General features: G+C 66.7%; 5 protein-coding genes across 10 annotated transcripts; 2 read left to right on the top strand and 3 right to left on the bottom strand.

Moving 5' to 3' along the window:
• The first annotated feature begins 62 nt into the window (after positions 1-62).
• Positions 63-2,887, top strand: JMJD8 (jumonji domain containing 8). 2 transcript variants are annotated; one of them, XM_069569443.1, is made up of 9 exons: positions 63-257; positions 344-442; positions 611-659; positions 737-833; positions 923-991; positions 1,070-1,189; positions 1,277-1,344; positions 1,428-1,562; positions 1,652-2,887. In XM_069569443.1, exons 1-9 carry the CDS (start codon positions 166-168, stop codon positions 1,730-1,732), a joined length of 810 nt encoding a protein of 269 aa, XP_069425544.1. In that variant the 5' UTR covers positions 63-165; the 3' UTR covers positions 1,733-2,887. The 2 variants fall into 2 exon arrangements, with proteins under 2 accessions (XP_069425544.1, XP_069425545.1); XM_069569444.1 differs by lacking the exon at positions 1,070-1,189 and having other exon boundaries at positions 68-257.
• Positions 1,779-5,442, bottom strand: STUB1 (STIP1 homology and U-box containing protein 1). The gene is made up of 7 exons (XM_069569442.1): positions 3,871-5,442; positions 3,181-3,379; positions 2,929-3,094; positions 2,654-2,741; positions 2,452-2,508; positions 2,248-2,364; positions 1,779-2,171 (listed from the first exon to the last, which is right to left on the bottom strand). Exons 1-7 carry the CDS (start codon positions 4,027-4,029, stop codon positions 2,046-2,048), a joined length of 912 nt encoding a protein of 303 aa, XP_069425543.1. The 5' UTR covers positions 4,030-5,442; the 3' UTR covers positions 1,779-2,045.
• On the top strand, positions 3,829-5,663 carry LOC138428688 (uncharacterized). Of its 2 annotated transcripts, none has more exons than XM_069569445.1 (5): positions 3,829-4,158; positions 4,566-4,659; positions 4,792-4,951; positions 5,124-5,276; positions 5,377-5,663. In XM_069569445.1, the coding sequence occupies exons 1-5, from the start codon at positions 4,028-4,030 to the stop codon at positions 5,538-5,540; spliced, it is 702 nt and encodes a 233-aa protein (XP_069425546.1). In that variant the 5' UTR covers positions 3,829-4,027; the 3' UTR covers positions 5,541-5,663. The 2 variants fall into 2 exon arrangements, with proteins under 2 accessions (XP_069425546.1, XP_069425548.1); XM_069569447.1 differs by lacking the exon at positions 3,829-4,158 and adding an exon at positions 4,216-4,493.
• Positions 5,664-5,857: 194 nt separating this feature from the next.
• RHBDL1 (rhomboid like 1) lies at positions 5,858-8,706 on the bottom strand. 2 transcript variants are annotated; one of them, XM_069569440.1, is made up of 8 exons: positions 8,343-8,706; positions 7,749-7,910; positions 7,299-7,523; positions 7,070-7,218; positions 6,836-6,948; positions 6,664-6,764; positions 6,523-6,583; positions 5,858-6,452 (listed from the first exon to the last, which is right to left on the bottom strand). In XM_069569440.1, exons 1-8 carry the CDS (start codon positions 8,622-8,624, stop codon positions 6,181-6,183), a joined length of 1,365 nt encoding a protein of 454 aa, XP_069425541.1. In that variant the 5' UTR covers positions 8,625-8,706; the 3' UTR covers positions 5,858-6,180. The 2 variants fall into 2 exon arrangements, with proteins under 2 accessions (XP_069425541.1, XP_069425542.1); XM_069569441.1 differs by having other exon boundaries at positions 7,749-7,907.
• Positions 8,707-9,839: 1,133 nt separating this feature from the next.
• On the bottom strand, positions 9,840-15,185 carry RHOT2 (ras homolog family member T2). 3 transcript variants are annotated; one of them, XM_069569436.1, is made up of 19 exons: positions 15,036-15,185; positions 14,874-14,932; positions 14,702-14,783; positions 14,580-14,623; positions 13,699-13,752; positions 13,181-13,233; positions 12,996-13,104; positions 12,812-12,913; positions 12,642-12,740; positions 12,411-12,519; positions 12,199-12,319; positions 11,921-12,005; positions 11,705-11,847; positions 11,521-11,621; positions 11,307-11,437; positions 11,144-11,218; positions 10,913-11,035; positions 10,623-10,825; positions 9,840-10,391 (listed from the first exon to the last, which is right to left on the bottom strand). In XM_069569436.1, exons 1-19 carry the CDS (start codon positions 15,070-15,072, stop codon positions 10,265-10,267), a joined length of 1,857 nt encoding a protein of 618 aa, XP_069425537.1. In that variant the 5' UTR covers positions 15,073-15,185; the 3' UTR covers positions 9,840-10,264. The 3 variants fall into 3 exon arrangements, with proteins under 3 accessions (XP_069425537.1, XP_069425538.1, XP_069425539.1); XM_069569437.1 differs by having other exon boundaries at positions 10,623-10,822; XM_069569438.1 differs by having other exon boundaries at positions 13,699-13,801; positions 15,036-15,173.
• Positions 15,186-15,250: the final 65 nt, after the last annotated feature.

Raw genomic sequence — 15,250 nt, 5'->3', positions numbered from 1 at the left:
GCGGAGGGCGGGGCCTCCGCGGCGCAGTAGCCAATAGCATCCCTTGGGGCGGTCTCGCCCCGCCCCCCGGAAGCGTCCCCGCCTTCCGGGCCGGAGGAAGCGGCTCGCCAAGCGGGTTGGTGGCTGCACCGAGGCACTCCCGGCTTGCCTCGCGGCGGCAGGCTCATGGCGCTGGAGGCGCAGCCGCTTCTGTGGCTCGCGCTCTGGACGCTGGCGGTTCTCGCCCGGAGCTCTGGGGAGGACGCCGACGGAGGGTGGTGAGCGGCGCCGGGCGGCCGGGCGGGGTGAAGCGGGGCGGGGAGCGCAGCGGGGCGGCCGACAAAGTGAGCCGCTGTGTCGGCAGGCGGCGGCCCGGGCCGGGGGCGCCGGCGGCCGTGACGGAGGAGAAGCACTGCACCGTGGAGCGCCGGGCTGACCTCAGCTACGCCGAGTTCGTGCAGCGGTACTTGCGGCCTCCTGTGGGGCCACACCTCCCGGAAACCTGTCCCTAGAGCCGTCCCCTGCACCGCCGAGGACGCGCACTTCCCCTTGAGCCCCTTTGAGCCCGTGTGGGCGGGAGCCGAGGGTGGGGGCGGGTCAGACCTGGCCGTGACCCTGCCCTTCCTTCTAGCTACGCCTTTTCCAGACCTGTCATTCTGCAGGGGCTCACAGACAACTCGGTGAGTATTCACGCCCCTCTCGACCACCACTCGCCAGTGCAGGGCCCCGCCCCGAAGTCCTTTCTCTACCTCCGCAGAGGTTCCGGGACCTGTGCACCCGTCAGAGGCTGCTGGCCTCCTTTGGAGACAGCGTGGTCCGGTTGAGCACCGCCAACACCTACTCCTACCAGAAAGGTGAGCTGCCCCACCCCGCAGCCCAGCCTGCTTGCCAGCATCTTGCAGGCAGCACCAACTAGTCCTGACCAACGCCTTTCAAACTGCAGTGGACCTGCCCTTTGAGAAGTATGTGGAGCAGATGCTGCACCCCCAGGACCCCATCTCCATGGGCAATGGTGAGCGAGACAGGTGGCCATGGGTGTGTGTAGGGGGGAGTGACTTGGAGATCCCTGTGTCCTGTTTTCTGCTGGCAGACACTCTGTACTTCTTTGGGGACAACAACTTCACCGAATGGGCCTCCCTCTTTCGGCACTACTCTCCACCTCCGTTCAGCCTGCTGGGTACAACTCCTGCTTACAGCTTTGGAATTGCAGGTGGGTGCCCTGCAAGACGAAGGGACTTGGGGGCTGGCTGGGGGAGGATTAAGCTTGGTAACCAGGTGCTCCTAACTTGCCTCACAGGAGCTGGCTCTGGGGTGCCCTTCCACTGGCATGGACCTGGGTTCTCGGAGGTGATCTATGGCCGCAAGGTCAGCACAGGGTGCAGGCTGAGACTCTGGGTTCACTGACCAAAATACAAAGCATAACTTTGCTGCTCCCCGCCAACCCCCAGCGCTGGTTCCTGTACCCTCCTGAGAAGACACCCGAATTCCACCCCAACAAAACCACACTGGCCTGGCTCCAGGACACATATCCAGCCCTGACACCATCTGCACGGCCCCTGGAATGCACTATCCAGGCTGGTGAGGTCAGTGGCTGGCAGACGGGCCAGGCTGAGCCAGGCCAAGGACCCCCATCCAACCCATCAACCCACATGTCCCCCCAACCCCTCGCCAGGTGCTGTATTTCCCGGACCGATGGTGGCATGCCACACTCAACCTCGACACCAGCGTCTTCATCTCTACCTTCCTCGGCTAGCCAAAGGGGGTGGCTGGCAAGCCCACCGCACACCAGCACACATCCCTGCAGTACTCACAGGTTTTATTACAGGGACAGAGGTGGTGGCAGCAGCCTCAGCCCAGCCCAGCCTCACCCCCCCTTTCCGGCCCAGAAGGAGGATGAGAGGCGTGTTGCCCAGCAGAACTGATGGGGGTGGGGGTGGGGGTGGGGACACCAGGGTAGGGATCCAGGGACACAAACTATATACAGAAAACTAGGGGCTGCTGCCCCAAGGCCCTCCTGAACTAGGGTACCGGGCAAGGCAGGTGGGTGGCCCATACACCCACCCTGCTCAGTAATCCTCTACCCAGCCATTCTCAGAGATGAAGGCATCGATGACCTCTTTCATGGCCAGGTTGGGGATGAGCTGTTCCTGGGTCAGGGGGCTCCGAGTCACAGGGTCAAAGTGGCCCACGCGCTGCAGTGACAACAGGGCAGAGTCAGGGGCTGCTCAGTGCGCGTGGGCCCTGCTGCCAGCGCCCACAGACCCTCACCTGCAGGTGCTCCTCGATGTCCTTACGGTCGTATGTGATGCCACTGGGCGTGATGCAGGGCTCCCGCATCAGCTCAAAGCTGATCTTGCCGCACAGGTAGTCAGGGATGTCTCGCTTCTGCAGCACACAGGGTTGGATCAGGTCAGGGGCTGGGAAGGGACACTGCTCTAGCTACCCACAGGCCCCAGAAGACGGGCAGCTCACCTTTCTCTTCTCGTCTACCTGGGAGAAGAGCTCGTCCATGTCTGCCAAGTACTTGTCCTGCAAAGAACCAAGCAGCCACTTGTGGGCCTGACACCCCTCTCCCCTCCCCAGACACCGAGACACAGACCCAGCAGGAGCCAGGGCACCTCACATCACAGCGCACGCACACACAAGACCCACACTCGGGCTGGGGCACCCTCACATGCTTGGCCTCAATGCAGGCCTGCTGGGCCCGTACGTGGCTGTCGTCCTCGTCACCCTCGTGGTTCCGCTGACACTCTTCCAGTTCCCTGGGGGTTGACCAAAAGGTGTTCAGAGATGGGTCTGGCCAGGGGCAGTCAGACTCCACTCCAGACTTAGGATCATTCAGGCCCCTTTCCCTCCATCTCCTGCGTGCCAGAATTGGCCTTCAATAAACACTTGTGTTCACACCTCAGAGTTAACCTAAGAGTGGTGACTCGAAGGGGGGGAGCCCACCTCTCACGCTCAGCCACAATGAGCCGTGTGAGGTAAGAGTGCAACTCATTTTCCTGGTGGATGCGTCGCTCCTCGATGCTGTTCCAGCGCTTCTTCTTTGCGATGCGCAGAGCACTGGGGATGTCATCCCCAAAGTTGAGCCGCTGCTCCTTGGCCAGGTTGTAGGCTGGGGGATAGAGCATTTGGGTAAACTTCAACCAGTCCACCCACCTGGTCCCAGGCACCCTGGAACCAGCTAGCCTGTAAGCCCACCTCGCTGCAGGTTGGCAATAGCCTCATCATAGCTTTCCATCTCCAGCTGGCATTGCCCCAGGAAGAAGTGTGCCTTCACAGACTGCCCGTCCAGCTCCAGGGCGCGCCGACAGTCGGCCAGGGCTTGCTCGTGCTGCTGCATCTTCAGGTAGCACAGCGCCCGGTTGGTGTAATACACGGCCACCAAGGGGTTCCGGGTCTGGGGACCAAGGCCGGGCCAGCCAGCATGAGGGAGTGAGCTCAGCCTGCCCACTCCGTCCCAACTTGAGGCCCGCGGTTGGAACCAAGACACTAGCATTTTCTCAGCTTCCAAGCCCCTGGGTTCTGAGGGAGGGTGAAGCCTACGTGAGCCCACTCTCTGGACTCCAATGAGTCTTGTGAAGGTAGTTTTCCCGGACTCATGGAAATCCCCAGCATCGCGTTTGACTCCTCAAGGGGCAGGGATGCCTGGTCCCCAGCCCAGTGGGCCTTGAACACCTACGGTTCCCACCCAGCACAGTTCTCTGGCAGCCCGCACTGGCTCGGGAAAGGCGCGGCCTTGGCCCCAGACCCCAAGCACCCACCCCCTCCCTCCGAAAGTCTGGCGGGCACGGCCTGACATGTTCTGAAGAGGGCGCGCGGCAGAAGCCGCAGCTCGGCCCCTCCCCTGGCTCGGACGCCAAGCCCCTCCCGCAGCGCGGGCGCACTCACGATGGCGCGGCCGTAGCAGGCCGCTGCCTCCGGGTACTTGCGGCCCACGAAGAGCCGGTTGCCCTGCTCCTTGAGCTCCTGTGCGCTCGGGCTCTTCTCGGGGCTGCCGCCGCCGGCGCCCAGCCGTGCGCCGCCCTCCTTCTCCTCCTTGCCCTTCATGGCGCCGCACGGCACCGCCTGGGCTCCGCTCCCAGGCTCCGCGCCCAGCCCGCCCTGCGCCCGCAGCCCGAGCCCGCGATCCGCTCGGGCTCGGTCCAGCGCTCCGCCACCGGAACTTCCGGTCTGCAGGTAGGCGGGGCCAGCGGAGCGGACCGCCGCACGGGTGGGCGGGGCCGTGCGTGCCCCCGGCGCGCTGTGGGGGCGGGGCCGGCAGGGAGGGGGACTCTGGCAACGCGACGCGGCGTCAAGGTTTGCGACGCGCTGGGTCACCCGGGCAGACGCCCGCCCGGCCGCGCTCCGACGCCCCGCCCCCGAGGCCTCGCCTGGCGCGGGGAGATGGCCGCGGCTGGCGGGCTCTGGAGCTGTGAGGACCCAAGCCGCTGGGCCGCCGTCTTGGAGTGCCGCGGGGCGGTGCTGCGGGCGCGCGCGGGCCCCCAGGGGCGGCTGGAAGCGCTGGACCTGTGGTAGGGCGGAGGGGGCAGGGGCGGGCGGGCCGAGCCCCGTGGCCCGGACTCCGTAGCGCCGCCTTCCCCCAGGTACCGAGAGGAGCTGCCCGCGGCCATCGGGGCCCGCGCGGAGAAGCACGTGACACTAGACGAGCTGCAGCGGCTGCTGGCGTGGAAACTGGCGGTAAGGCTTCCCACTTGGGGCGCGGCACAGCCACGTGGGTGGGGCTTCCCAGGGGGCTCACCCTCGTGGCAGTCTTGAGGGGCCTCCCAGCGAGGGCCGCCACCCGTGACACCCGACCCGACCTGGCCACAGAGGGGCCGCTTCCGACCGCGCCTGCAGCAACTCGTGGCCGCCAACTCTCCGGAGCTGGTGGTGCAGCGTTCGGCCGCCGCCTTCCGCCTCCTGCCAGACATGCACGCAGCGGTCATGGCTCTGTGCGCCCTCCGTGGCGTGGGCCCGGCTACCGCCTCGGGTTAGTCGGGAAAGCTGGACCACCCCCGGGCAGGGTCGCTGGCGGAACCTGGCCTGTTAGTGTCCTTATCCATGAAATGGTCCGATGGCCAGATACGTGATACAGGAGAGTCGCTGGGGACAGCAGCCCCAGGCCCAGGCGGGGCTGAGTGCTGTCCATTCACTGCCCACAGCGGTACTGGCTGCCGGAGCTCCTGAGGTGGCAGCCTTCATGTCTGAGGAGGCAGTGGCCGCAGTGCCCGGCCTGCCCGCCCTGCAGTACACTGTCAAGCACTACCTGCTCTACCTGAGCCGGGTGCAGGAGCGTGCAACAGCCCTGAGCCAAGGTGCGGAGACCACGGGCGGCCAGGGTGGTCACGGAGAGCTCTCTCTGACCGTAGGAAGATCGGTATCTCCGAGCCCCAGACTCTCTCTGCCCTTCTCTAGGCAGTGCATCTGGGCTGTGGACCCCACACCACGTGGAGACGGCCCTGTGGACCTGGGCTGTAGGGCGGAAGATGTGCCCGGACCTGCTGCCCAACCTGTGTCCCAACCTGGTCCCCGCTGAGGACACCAGGCCAGCCAAGAAGCGCAGGACCCAGGCTGAGTGATTTGGCTGCTGGCCAGAGCCTGCTCACCTGCCCTGTGATCTCAGGCCGTAAGTCTCTGGACAGGAGGCTGGCCGACCAGGAAGCTGGCTGCTGTTGAAGCTCAATAAATGCCTGCTGAACTGACACCTGAATGTGAGACCCACAGCCCCTCCCCAGGGCTCCCGGCTCCCACAGACACACCTCATGCTGGGTTCAGAGAAGCAGGGTTGGGGGTGGGGGGGGCGCCCTCAGCCACTCTTGTGGAGGGAAGGGCTCTCACAGTTGCTCAGAGTTAGGGGGAGACGAGCCCAGCCCAGGGCCCCAGTACAGCCAGCTAATGCTGTGTAAAATATTTATTCATTCTTCAAAAAGGCTCAGACTGCAAGTCTCAGGGAAGAGGCAGAGGCAGGATCTTCTCTAGGGCCACTCTTGGGGACCGCCACCACCCGGCCCAGGCCAGCAGTCCTGTCCCTCCAGCCTGGGAGGGGGTGGCCAGGGCTAGTGTAAGGCTCGGCCTGGACTCAGTGGGCCACAGGGGCCACCAGCCCACACCGGGAAGGAGCAGCCTCGAGACTACGTTCACTGAGGGTGGACACGCAGGCCTGCCCGGTGGCTGGCCCTGGGGTCCTGCACCCTGGCCCCTGTGGCCCTGGGGACCCTGTCAGGGTGGTGGGGGGATATGGGCACCCAACAGGTCGTAGGCGAAGATGTTCCAGAAGATGGCAAACAGCAGGAAGGTGCCATAGGCAAGCAGCACCACCCACCATCCGCACTGGTCCCGCAGGCGCTCTTCGTAGCTGCGCAGGATGGTCAGGCCCATGCTGACGCCCACCACTGCGCCCGCCAGGTGCGCCATGAAGCTGGGCTGTGGGCCTGAGGCAGGCAGTGGCGGGGAGAAGCGCAGCCACACAGCCCGGCCCACCTCGGAGCTCACTGCAGGGGGAGGCAGCAGGTGAGGCCCCCTGGCTAGGGGCTGAGACCCCCACCCTGGCTCCCTACTTACTGCACACCAGGGCCAGCACCATCCTCAGCAGCTTGTAGGGACACCTCATCCCAGCCCAGTTCTGATGGGTGCAAAGAGGAGGTGGTGAGATAGGTCTTGTGGGCCCCTCCCCACACCCCACCCCAGGCGCTGCCCCGTTACCATGACGACATTGGCCAGGTGTGCAGAACACAGGGCATAGACCCCGCCGGAGCCCCCCACCACAGGGGCCCGCATGTCAGTAATGGAGACGGTCAGGGAACCTGCGCGAGAAAGGGGAGAGCTGTGAGGGCGAGGCCGGCGGGGGTGGCCCCGGTGCACGCAGCTGCCTCACCTGCCAGCACACCCGCCAGGTAGAGCAGGCTGATGCGGAGCAGGCCGTGCACCATCTCCAGCGGCACCCCGATCATGAGCTGCAGGAGGGCATTGAACCCCAGCTGCTCCAGCCTGGCCATGGGGGGCAAACGGGTGTGAAGGGAAGGGTGGGGTCCACAGTGGGGCTACCAGCCCCCGGCCCCCACCTCAAAGGGCTGAGCTCTCCAGAGCCAATCGGGGCGGGGGTGCTCACCCGACGTGCATGAACATGTACGTGAGGAAGCGCCATGCCCGAGCGCGGTGGCCGGGGTGGTACACGAGGGGGCTCTTCATGTACTCGGGGTGGTAGGTCTGCAGCACCCACTTGTTGAGCCGGGCCCCGTAGCACAGGAACACAATGATCTGGGGGGACAAGTGCTGGGGCCAGGCAGAACCAGGGGCGCGGGAGGCTCCTGGGGAGCTGGCTGGACAGGCAGGCCCACCTGGGCAAGGGTGACCGAGGCCATAAACACGGGGGGCGGGCAGCTGCGGTGCCGGTAGAAATACCAGTGGCGGTCCACCTCTCGGGGCAGGATCTCGTAGGCCACGTAGCGCACGAACCGCTTGTAGACACCCAGGCCCGGCTCATCCAGCAGCCCGTCCCGAGGCAGTGCCCGCTGTCCGTTGGCGATGGCCCGCTTGAAGCTGCTTGAGCGCTTGCTGCTGATCTAGGGGGCGGGGCCCAGGCATAGACCACCACACTCCCCCCCAGGGCCGCCCCTCCTGAGCGGTCCACCCAGCTCCTCAGCGGGTCCCAGGCGCTGCCTCGTGTCCACAGCCCTCCCCGGTGGGCAGGGCAGGGAGGAGGGGCCACCTGCCCACCCTGCTCCAGGCCAGGGGCTGTGCGCACCAGGCCAGGCCCCACCCCCGCTGCCCACCCGCAGTGCACTGACCAGGTCCGCCAGCTCCTGGTAGCAGACCTGGCCCCGCTCGTTGCTCTGGGCCAGCGCCACCAGCATGTCCAGCTTGGCTGGGTCCAGGGGCAGCTCATGGCGGTGCACCAGGCCAGTGAAGGTGTCTGCGCCGATGAAGCCTGTGTTCTCAGGGTCCAGCTGCTGCGGTTGGGGGGAGGGCGGCCAAGGCTTGAGCGTGGGCCCAGCCCCCAGGACTGGGCAGGTCAGCCTGGAGAGGCAGCCTCTGAACACCCCAGGTCCAGGCCCCTGTGCCCACGTGGTTCCAGGAGCTGCAGGCACCAGCGCCTAGGTCCCTGGCTTGAAGCTCTGCTAGTTCTCCAGGGGTCTCCCCACCTCATTTCAGCCCTGCCCATCCTGGAGGGGTAGGGCCAAGGTCTGAGGGCAAGCACCGCCCTCCCGCCACGCTGCAAGCGCCCTGCTCTGGCTCGCCCTTTCCTGGGTCTTGGGCAGGAGGCTAAGGTCGTGCAAGGAGAGGTTGGGCTGAGGGTCTCTGAGAAGTCCGTTCCCCCGGCCCACCCAAGGGCGAAGGGCCGCGGCGGGGGCGGTGCCGTCGCCCCCCACCTCCGCACGCACCTGCTCCTGGATAAGCTGCAGCAGCGAGCTCCTGTCCATAGAGCCGGGCCGGGGGCCGGGGCCGGGGTCGGCGGCCGCGGCCGGGAGGGGCTGCTCTGCGGACGACTCCGCTCCGCCCCGGCCCTCCGGCTCCGCCCGCTCCGCTCGGCGCCGCGTCACGGAGCCGCCCGCCCCCGCCGCACACGCCGCAGCCGCCCGCCCAGCCACGCGCGGTCGGGACACGCGCGCGCCCCGCACGAGGACGTGCCCGGGCAAGAACGGTGCTCGGCTCCCGATTCCCATCCCGCCAGTCCCGTGGGGCGGCAGCCGTGAAACTGAGTCACGCGCAGCACCCAAGCCCCTCCCGCGCACGGCCCGTTTTCCCGGGCGGGGTCTCAGCGCCAACGCCACCTCCTCGGGGAAGGCTCCAGGGAACTGCCCACAGGTGGGACTCTCCAGGCGGGGCTCCCAGAAGGTACCTCCCTGTAGGCAACTTGGCGGCCTGACAGACTGGCATCACGGCCCAGCCGACAGACAACTAGCAGAGGGCAGGGAGGGCCTGCAGCTGGCCCTGCTCGGTGGGCAGGGACCAACACACCTTGGGCTGGAGGCTCCCGACCCCGCCTGTGGCCACAGCTGGGATGGGATGGGGAGGGGACCTGGCCCCCAGGGAGGGCAGGCGGACCCCTCCAGTAAGGAAGGTGGCACTCAGGACACACACCGCAGGGCCACTCTCACCCACCGTGCAGCTGGGCCTTGGGATGGACCCAGCAGCAAAGAGCATCCTGCCAGGCCTGGCACCAGGAGCCTCGGGGGTGGAACTGGGGGCCAGCGGGATAGTCGGACAACGCCCAGGCCTGACCCCCAGCCCCTCCTGGGCTAGGCCTGAGCATCCCTGCTGGGTGGGCAGTTCCCCGCCCCCTAGAAACAGCTGGTCAGGACTGGAGGGCCCAGGCCCAGGTCCTGCCTTGCACAGAACAAGTGCAGGCCGGAGGGGGCAGGAGCCCAGGACGCAGGCCGGAGTGAGGGCCTGCATCCCGAGCTGGGCCCCCACCTCAGCCCCAGGAAGGCTCTCTGCCCCCTTGTCCGCAGGCTGTCCCCTGCCCAACGGGGAGGGCAGAGGCTTGGGAGGGGCGGGAGGAGTGGTGAGAAATAAGGCTGCTCCCCCAGAGCAGGGCCACCGCACGCCCCGGAGCCTCGGCACACTGCAGCCAAGCTGACAGCCGGGGCTGAGGCTGGAAAGTGGGCACTCCTGGCAGTGGGGCGGGGGTCGCACCAAGGGGACCTCCAGCATCAGGCACCCCAGCCTCTCACCCTCAGCCAGCACGGACTCAGCGGTCCTCAAGGCTCTGAGGCTGCATTGGGGCTGAGCTGGTCCTGACCTGGGCCCGAGGCCTCAGGATGGTCACCCAGGCCCAGAGGGGAGGCATGAGCTTAGGAGGAACGTTCCCAGCCCAAACCCACAACGACGCACTTTAGTTAATTCAAGAAGTCGTTTTCAGTAAGCAGGACTCAATATGGAAAAGACACAAATGACATTTAATCAGGAAACCCAATCTCACGTCTGCCCTGGACTGGTCTTCAAATCGGGGGTTGGGGGGCACACGCTGGTCCAGCCATTTCTTGCTGCCAACCCCTACCTTTAGCCCCAAGTTCCTGCCTTCGTACCCCCTTCACGCCCACTGGCCATACACCAAGGACCAGGAAGAAGGGATGGAGCCCTGAGAATTCGGGTCTGGGGGCACTGACTTGCTCAAACACCCCCGGTCCCTCCAACACCTGATGTCCAGAGGCAGGCCACGCCCAGCACCTGTAGCAGCTGGGAGCCAGGCCTACCTGTGGGCGGGGCAGGGCAGTGGGGGGCTGTCCTCAGGAGGAAAGCGGAGACTGGGGGGAGCCCTGCCCCCCCAGCACCCTGAGATAAGACTGCGGGGCCCGGGGCCTCATCGGCTCTTCACCAGGACCCTGTAGAGGGAGAAGCTGAGGATGGCAGCGACGGCAGCCCCCATGGCCCCCAGTGCCACCCGGAGCCAGAAGGAGGTGGCCTGCAGCTGCCCGTGGACAAGGTGTCTGCAAGAGAGAGGAGACCCTTGCTGCTGTACCCCCGTCTCCCAGAGACCACGGAGCCCCCGCAGCTGCTCCCTGCCTGCGCCCACTCGACAGACCGCCCAGAGCAGGGGTGGCCGGTGAGGCCTGGCCCCTAGGGCCCACCCTGCCCCACTGCAGTCCCGACACCACAGCCACGCCGCCCTCCTGGGACAGGGTCCATCTCCCACACGGGGGCTGCATGCTGGTACCCACGGGAAGGTAGCCATGGTGGCCAGCTGGGTGAAGATGCCCACGCGGGGCTCGACTGGGCCGACACAGGAGAACGGGGTGGGGGCAGGCAGCCGGTGCCGGCGGCAGAACTCAGCAGGCGACAGGCCGGGCAGCGGGACGCCTCCAGGCAGGTCAGCCTTGGAGCAGACGAAGAGGCAGGGGGTCTGCCCATCCATGTAGTGCTGCTGCAGGGCGGGGGCTGTGTGAGCACACCGGGAGTCCCTGCTCACGCCCTGCCATCCCGCAGACCCCCAGGGCAGGCGGGACCTTGCCTTATAGACGCTGGCGCACAGCGCAAAGGACCTGAGGTCACTGCCGTCAAACATCAAGCAAGCCACGTCACAGGAGGCGTCCGCCGAGGCGGTCAGCAGGCTGTCCGCAGCCACCTCGCACAGCTAAACGGGACGGCGACAGAGGGGCACAGGGCTGGGTCCCTGGGCCACGCTGGGCAGCGCCCCCCGTGTGCACACGCCAGGCCCACCCTGGGGACCCCCGGCACTCACGATTAGGTATTTCTCCTGCCCGTTGACCTGCACTGTGTCGATGGCATAGACGGAGGGCTCCCCGGCATCCTGGTGCTGAGGAGGGAGGCCCCTGCAGCTTACGACTCGTCCGCTCCCCAAAAGCCCAGCCCCCAGGTCCCCTCACAGCCTCGCGGACGCTCACCCCCAGGCTGTGGCCAAGGAAGGCCCGGAGGAAGGATGACTTGCCCACACCATGGGCCCCCACCACCTTGCACAGGAGGACATTTCTCTGCGTCTGTCCCTTCTCCTGGTCCAGTCTCTTCTCCCGGGTGACTGTGGGCAGGGAGAGAGGATAAGCAGGAGGCGGGGCTGCCAAGGAGGCGCTGGCCAGGGGCCGGGATGAAGGGGGCACCCACCTGTGATGGCGTGGGCCTGGGAGTTCGGCTCGCAGAGCGTGGGGTAGCCCAGATAGCCCAGGTGCTCAAGAGAGCGCCGGACATCCAAGTAGGTCACCAGGCTGGGGACGGCAGAGGGGGGCATGTGGCAGTGCCGCGGGGCAGAGGGCATGGGCCTGTCTGGGTGGGCGAGGGCTCCACTTACGTCCACTGGCAGAGGTACCCGTGCAGGGGCAGCCGCTCAGCCTTGGTGCGGACCGTGTTGGGGAGCTGGGGGCCCCAGGGAGCAGCGGGAAACACACTGAAGAGGCTCTGCAGCTCTGCCGGGGAGAGCGCACCATCCCGGTCCTGCGGGCAGAGGGTCGGCGGTGACAGGCGCTCAGGAGGCAGCAGGGGTGCAGCTGGGACCCAGCGCCCTCACCTGGTCGTGCTTCTCAAACATCCTCTGCACAAACTGGTAACCTCGGTGGTTGAGCTCGGTGCTGCAGCCAGAGGGCACACGGAGCCTGTGGGCACCGGGGTGGGGCTGTGCTCAGCTCATGGGCACTGCAGGGCACTTTCTCCCAACACAGGCCATCCACACAGCCAGCTCCCCAACCCAGAGAAAGACACGCCGAGAGCCCCCAACGCAGGGTCCAGGAGCCCCATGCCCAATCCGACAGAGAGCAGAGGCAAGCCCTGAGCCTGAATGCCACTCACGGTGGGCAGAGGTAGTCCGCTGTCAACTCCAGCGAGTCTCCATAGCCAAAGCGCCTCAGGATGGTCCACGTGGTCTCGTGGCGGCCTCGCTGGATGAAGAGCGTGTTCAAGAAAAGGAAGCCTGCTCAGGGGTGCAGAGGACCAAGTGGCACCAGGCGCAGCCCGGCCTCGCCCACCCCCGACCCCTGGGCAGGAAGGGCGCCAGGCCTCACCGTCCAGGGTCAGCTGGTCGTCCCGCACACCTCCTGCCACGTTTCTGCTCACCACCATCTTCACGTCCTCCAGGGCCTGCGGGGCCAGTGGGTGCCCGAAGCAGGACGTCTGTCTCCAAGAGAAAGCGGCTGTTGGTCAGGCACCCTCTCCCTCTGTCTCAAAGGTGGCACAGGAATGGAGGGCCGCTGCCGCCAGGGGCTTGGGGGGCCAGGAGACAGGCGGGGCCGCACCTGGAAGGCGTTGAGCTCCTGGTCACTGAGCGCCTGGTCCATGTCCTGGTCTGAGAGCCTGAAGATGCGGGTGAGTGCCTGGGCGCACGCGGGCCTCAGCTGTGGAGACAGCGGCTCAGCACCCCCACCGCTCCCTCCTGCTCCCCCTACCGCCAGCACCCGCTGCCCACCTGCTTGGCCTCAGGGTCGTAGAGGGGGGCTGTGGGGTGTAGCACGGCCTTCTGAGCATAGTAGAACAGCTCTGAGATGTTCTTCAGGTTCTTGGCAGAGCACTGGGATGTGTGGGAGCAGACTCGGGTGAGACACGAAAGCGCACACCCTCGCCTCTGCAGCCCCATGGCCCTGTCCACCCACCTCCACGCAGGTCTCGATCTCGGGGAACTGGCTCATGATGGGCAGCACGGCCTCCATGGAGCCCCCTGGCCGCAGGTCCGACTTATTGCCCACGAGGATGATGGGAACCCTGGGGAGAGGCCCACGGTCACCAGGGATCAGGGAGCTGGCAGGGCCCAGCCTCCTCCCTGAGCCCTGCCTACTACCTGGGTCCCCTCTTGGTATTCCCGTTCACCAGCGGGATCCATTTGGTTCGGATCTGAAAGGTAAGAGCTGCTCGTGAGGGCTGGGGCCCAGCCAGCCCAGCCAGCCCAGCCAGCCCAGCCAGCCCAGCCAGCCCACAGCTCCCAGGTGGAACTCTCACTTGGCTCAAGACAGGCCCACTGAGGAGCGAAGTCACAGCCACCAGCAACAAGGCCAGTGTGGGAGAGCAGCCAGCAGGCGGTTCCCAAATACCCACAAAGGGCCTGGCATCAGCAGCCCATCCCCCGGGCCTAAAGAGACTCAGATGTAAGGCCATCCACCATCTATCTCTGCTTAGATGCGTTCCGGGGAATTCCAAGGAAGCTGGGTGCCAGGGGCCCCGAGACTCCCCAAAGCCCTCGTGCGACACAGGGCCGGCTGCAGGTGCAAGTTGCCCTGAACCTGGGCCAGCCTGGGGTGTGTGCGGAGAACGGGGAGGTGGCCAGGCTGAGCACCAGGGATGAGAACCTGGAACGCTCACCTTCTCGACAGTGGCCTCTTCAGACACGTCATACACCACGCACACCACATCCGCCTGTTGAGGGAGGGCAGAGGTTGCACGGCGGGACCTGAAGCTTCCTGCTCTGCTCATAGGCAAGACAGGACAGGGCTCAGAGACCAGGGAAGCCCACCACTCCAGCTGCTCCCAGACTGAGCCACTGGCTGTTGGCCACCCACACCTCAGGCCAGCCCTTCGCTGCCCTCTTCCTCTGCAGAAGCCAGGCCCTAGTACTCAGCTCTGGCCAGCAAGTCCTGTGAGGGCTCAGGACACTGCCACCCTGACACTTGGCGCCCCAACCCCAGCCTCAGCTTTTCGCTCCCTGGCCCCTACCAACCACAGCAAACAGAGAGCAGCAACACAACACGGGTGACGGTGGAACAGTGGCTGTGGCCTGGACCCTGCCCGGCCGCAGCCCAGGACACAGCGGAGGCTGCAGGGGCGGCACCCGAAGCTTGGTCCAGGCCCAGGAATGCAGAGAGCCCTCAGCCCTGGTCACGATGCCCAGTGCAACTGGGAGACCCAGGACGGTGAGCTGGACTAAAGAGTCAGGACTGGGGGTGTGGGCACACAGCTGTCCAACGGATCACTTTCAAGAACTTGGAGGCTGCTCCCCAAGGTCCAGCAGAAGAGGGAAGACGAGCGGGGTAGGGCTGGAGGGCTGACCAGCCCTGTGGGCAGGAGAGGCGGAGCCCCGCCCCCGCCCGAAAAACTCTGCGCGGACTGGTCGGGACAGAATTAGCAAGGCTGTGGCTCCTTAATCCGCTCCCGGGGAGGATGAAGCGGATCAGGCCGCGGCGGTCCCGCCCACAGGCCATGAGCCCTGACCCCGTGCCCAGCAGTACCCCCAGGACATCCTATACCTTGTCAATCTCACCCTGGAGCTCCTCCACCGTCTGCTCGGTTTCTGAAACAAGAGACCACGCTGCAGACCTGCCAGAGACGCCGACTCCTGGGCGGAACGGCGGGCGGGCGGCCGCGCTACCTGAATAATCCACGATGTGGGTGGGCACCTTCTCCGGGGTGACGTCCGCGGGAATCGTGATCTCCTCCGCCCGGGCTGGGACCTGGGCAGACGCGGCCGTGAGGGAGCCGGGCGGGGGCGCGGGGGGCGCAGGGGTCGTGGGGACGCAGGGGCGCGGGGCGCTGGGCCTTACCTCCTCGGGGAACTCCTCGCCCACCAGCGACAGTATTAGCGACGTCTTCCCCACCTGGGCTGCGCGGGGCAGCGCGGTCAGCGCGGCGGCCGAGGTCGCGCCGCTCCGCCCCGCCCCAGCCCGGCCCCGAGACCCCCGCCCGTCCCGGACCCAAGCGCCTACCCTCGCCCAGCAGCAGGATGCGCACGTCCCGCTTCATGGTGGGGCCGGGAGCTGCGGCCCGGGCACGCCCGCCCGCCCGCCACCGCGACCGCGACCCAGACCCGGCTCGGCGCTCGCGGAGCGCGCACTTCCGGCCCCGCCCGCGCAGCCGCACTGAGGCTGGCGGGCCAGAGCGGCGACAGACCGCGGCGGCGCCCCCGCGTGGACGCGCCGAG

The sequence above is a fragment of the Ovis canadensis genome, chromosome 24 (genome assembly GCF_042477335.2).
Source record: "Ovis canadensis isolate MfBH-ARS-UI-01 breed Bighorn chromosome 24, ARS-UI_OviCan_v2, whole genome shotgun sequence".
Taxonomy (NCBI): domain Eukaryota; kingdom Metazoa; phylum Chordata; class Mammalia; order Artiodactyla; family Bovidae; genus Ovis; species Ovis canadensis.
This window is presented reverse-complemented; position numbering and strand designations above follow the sequence as displayed.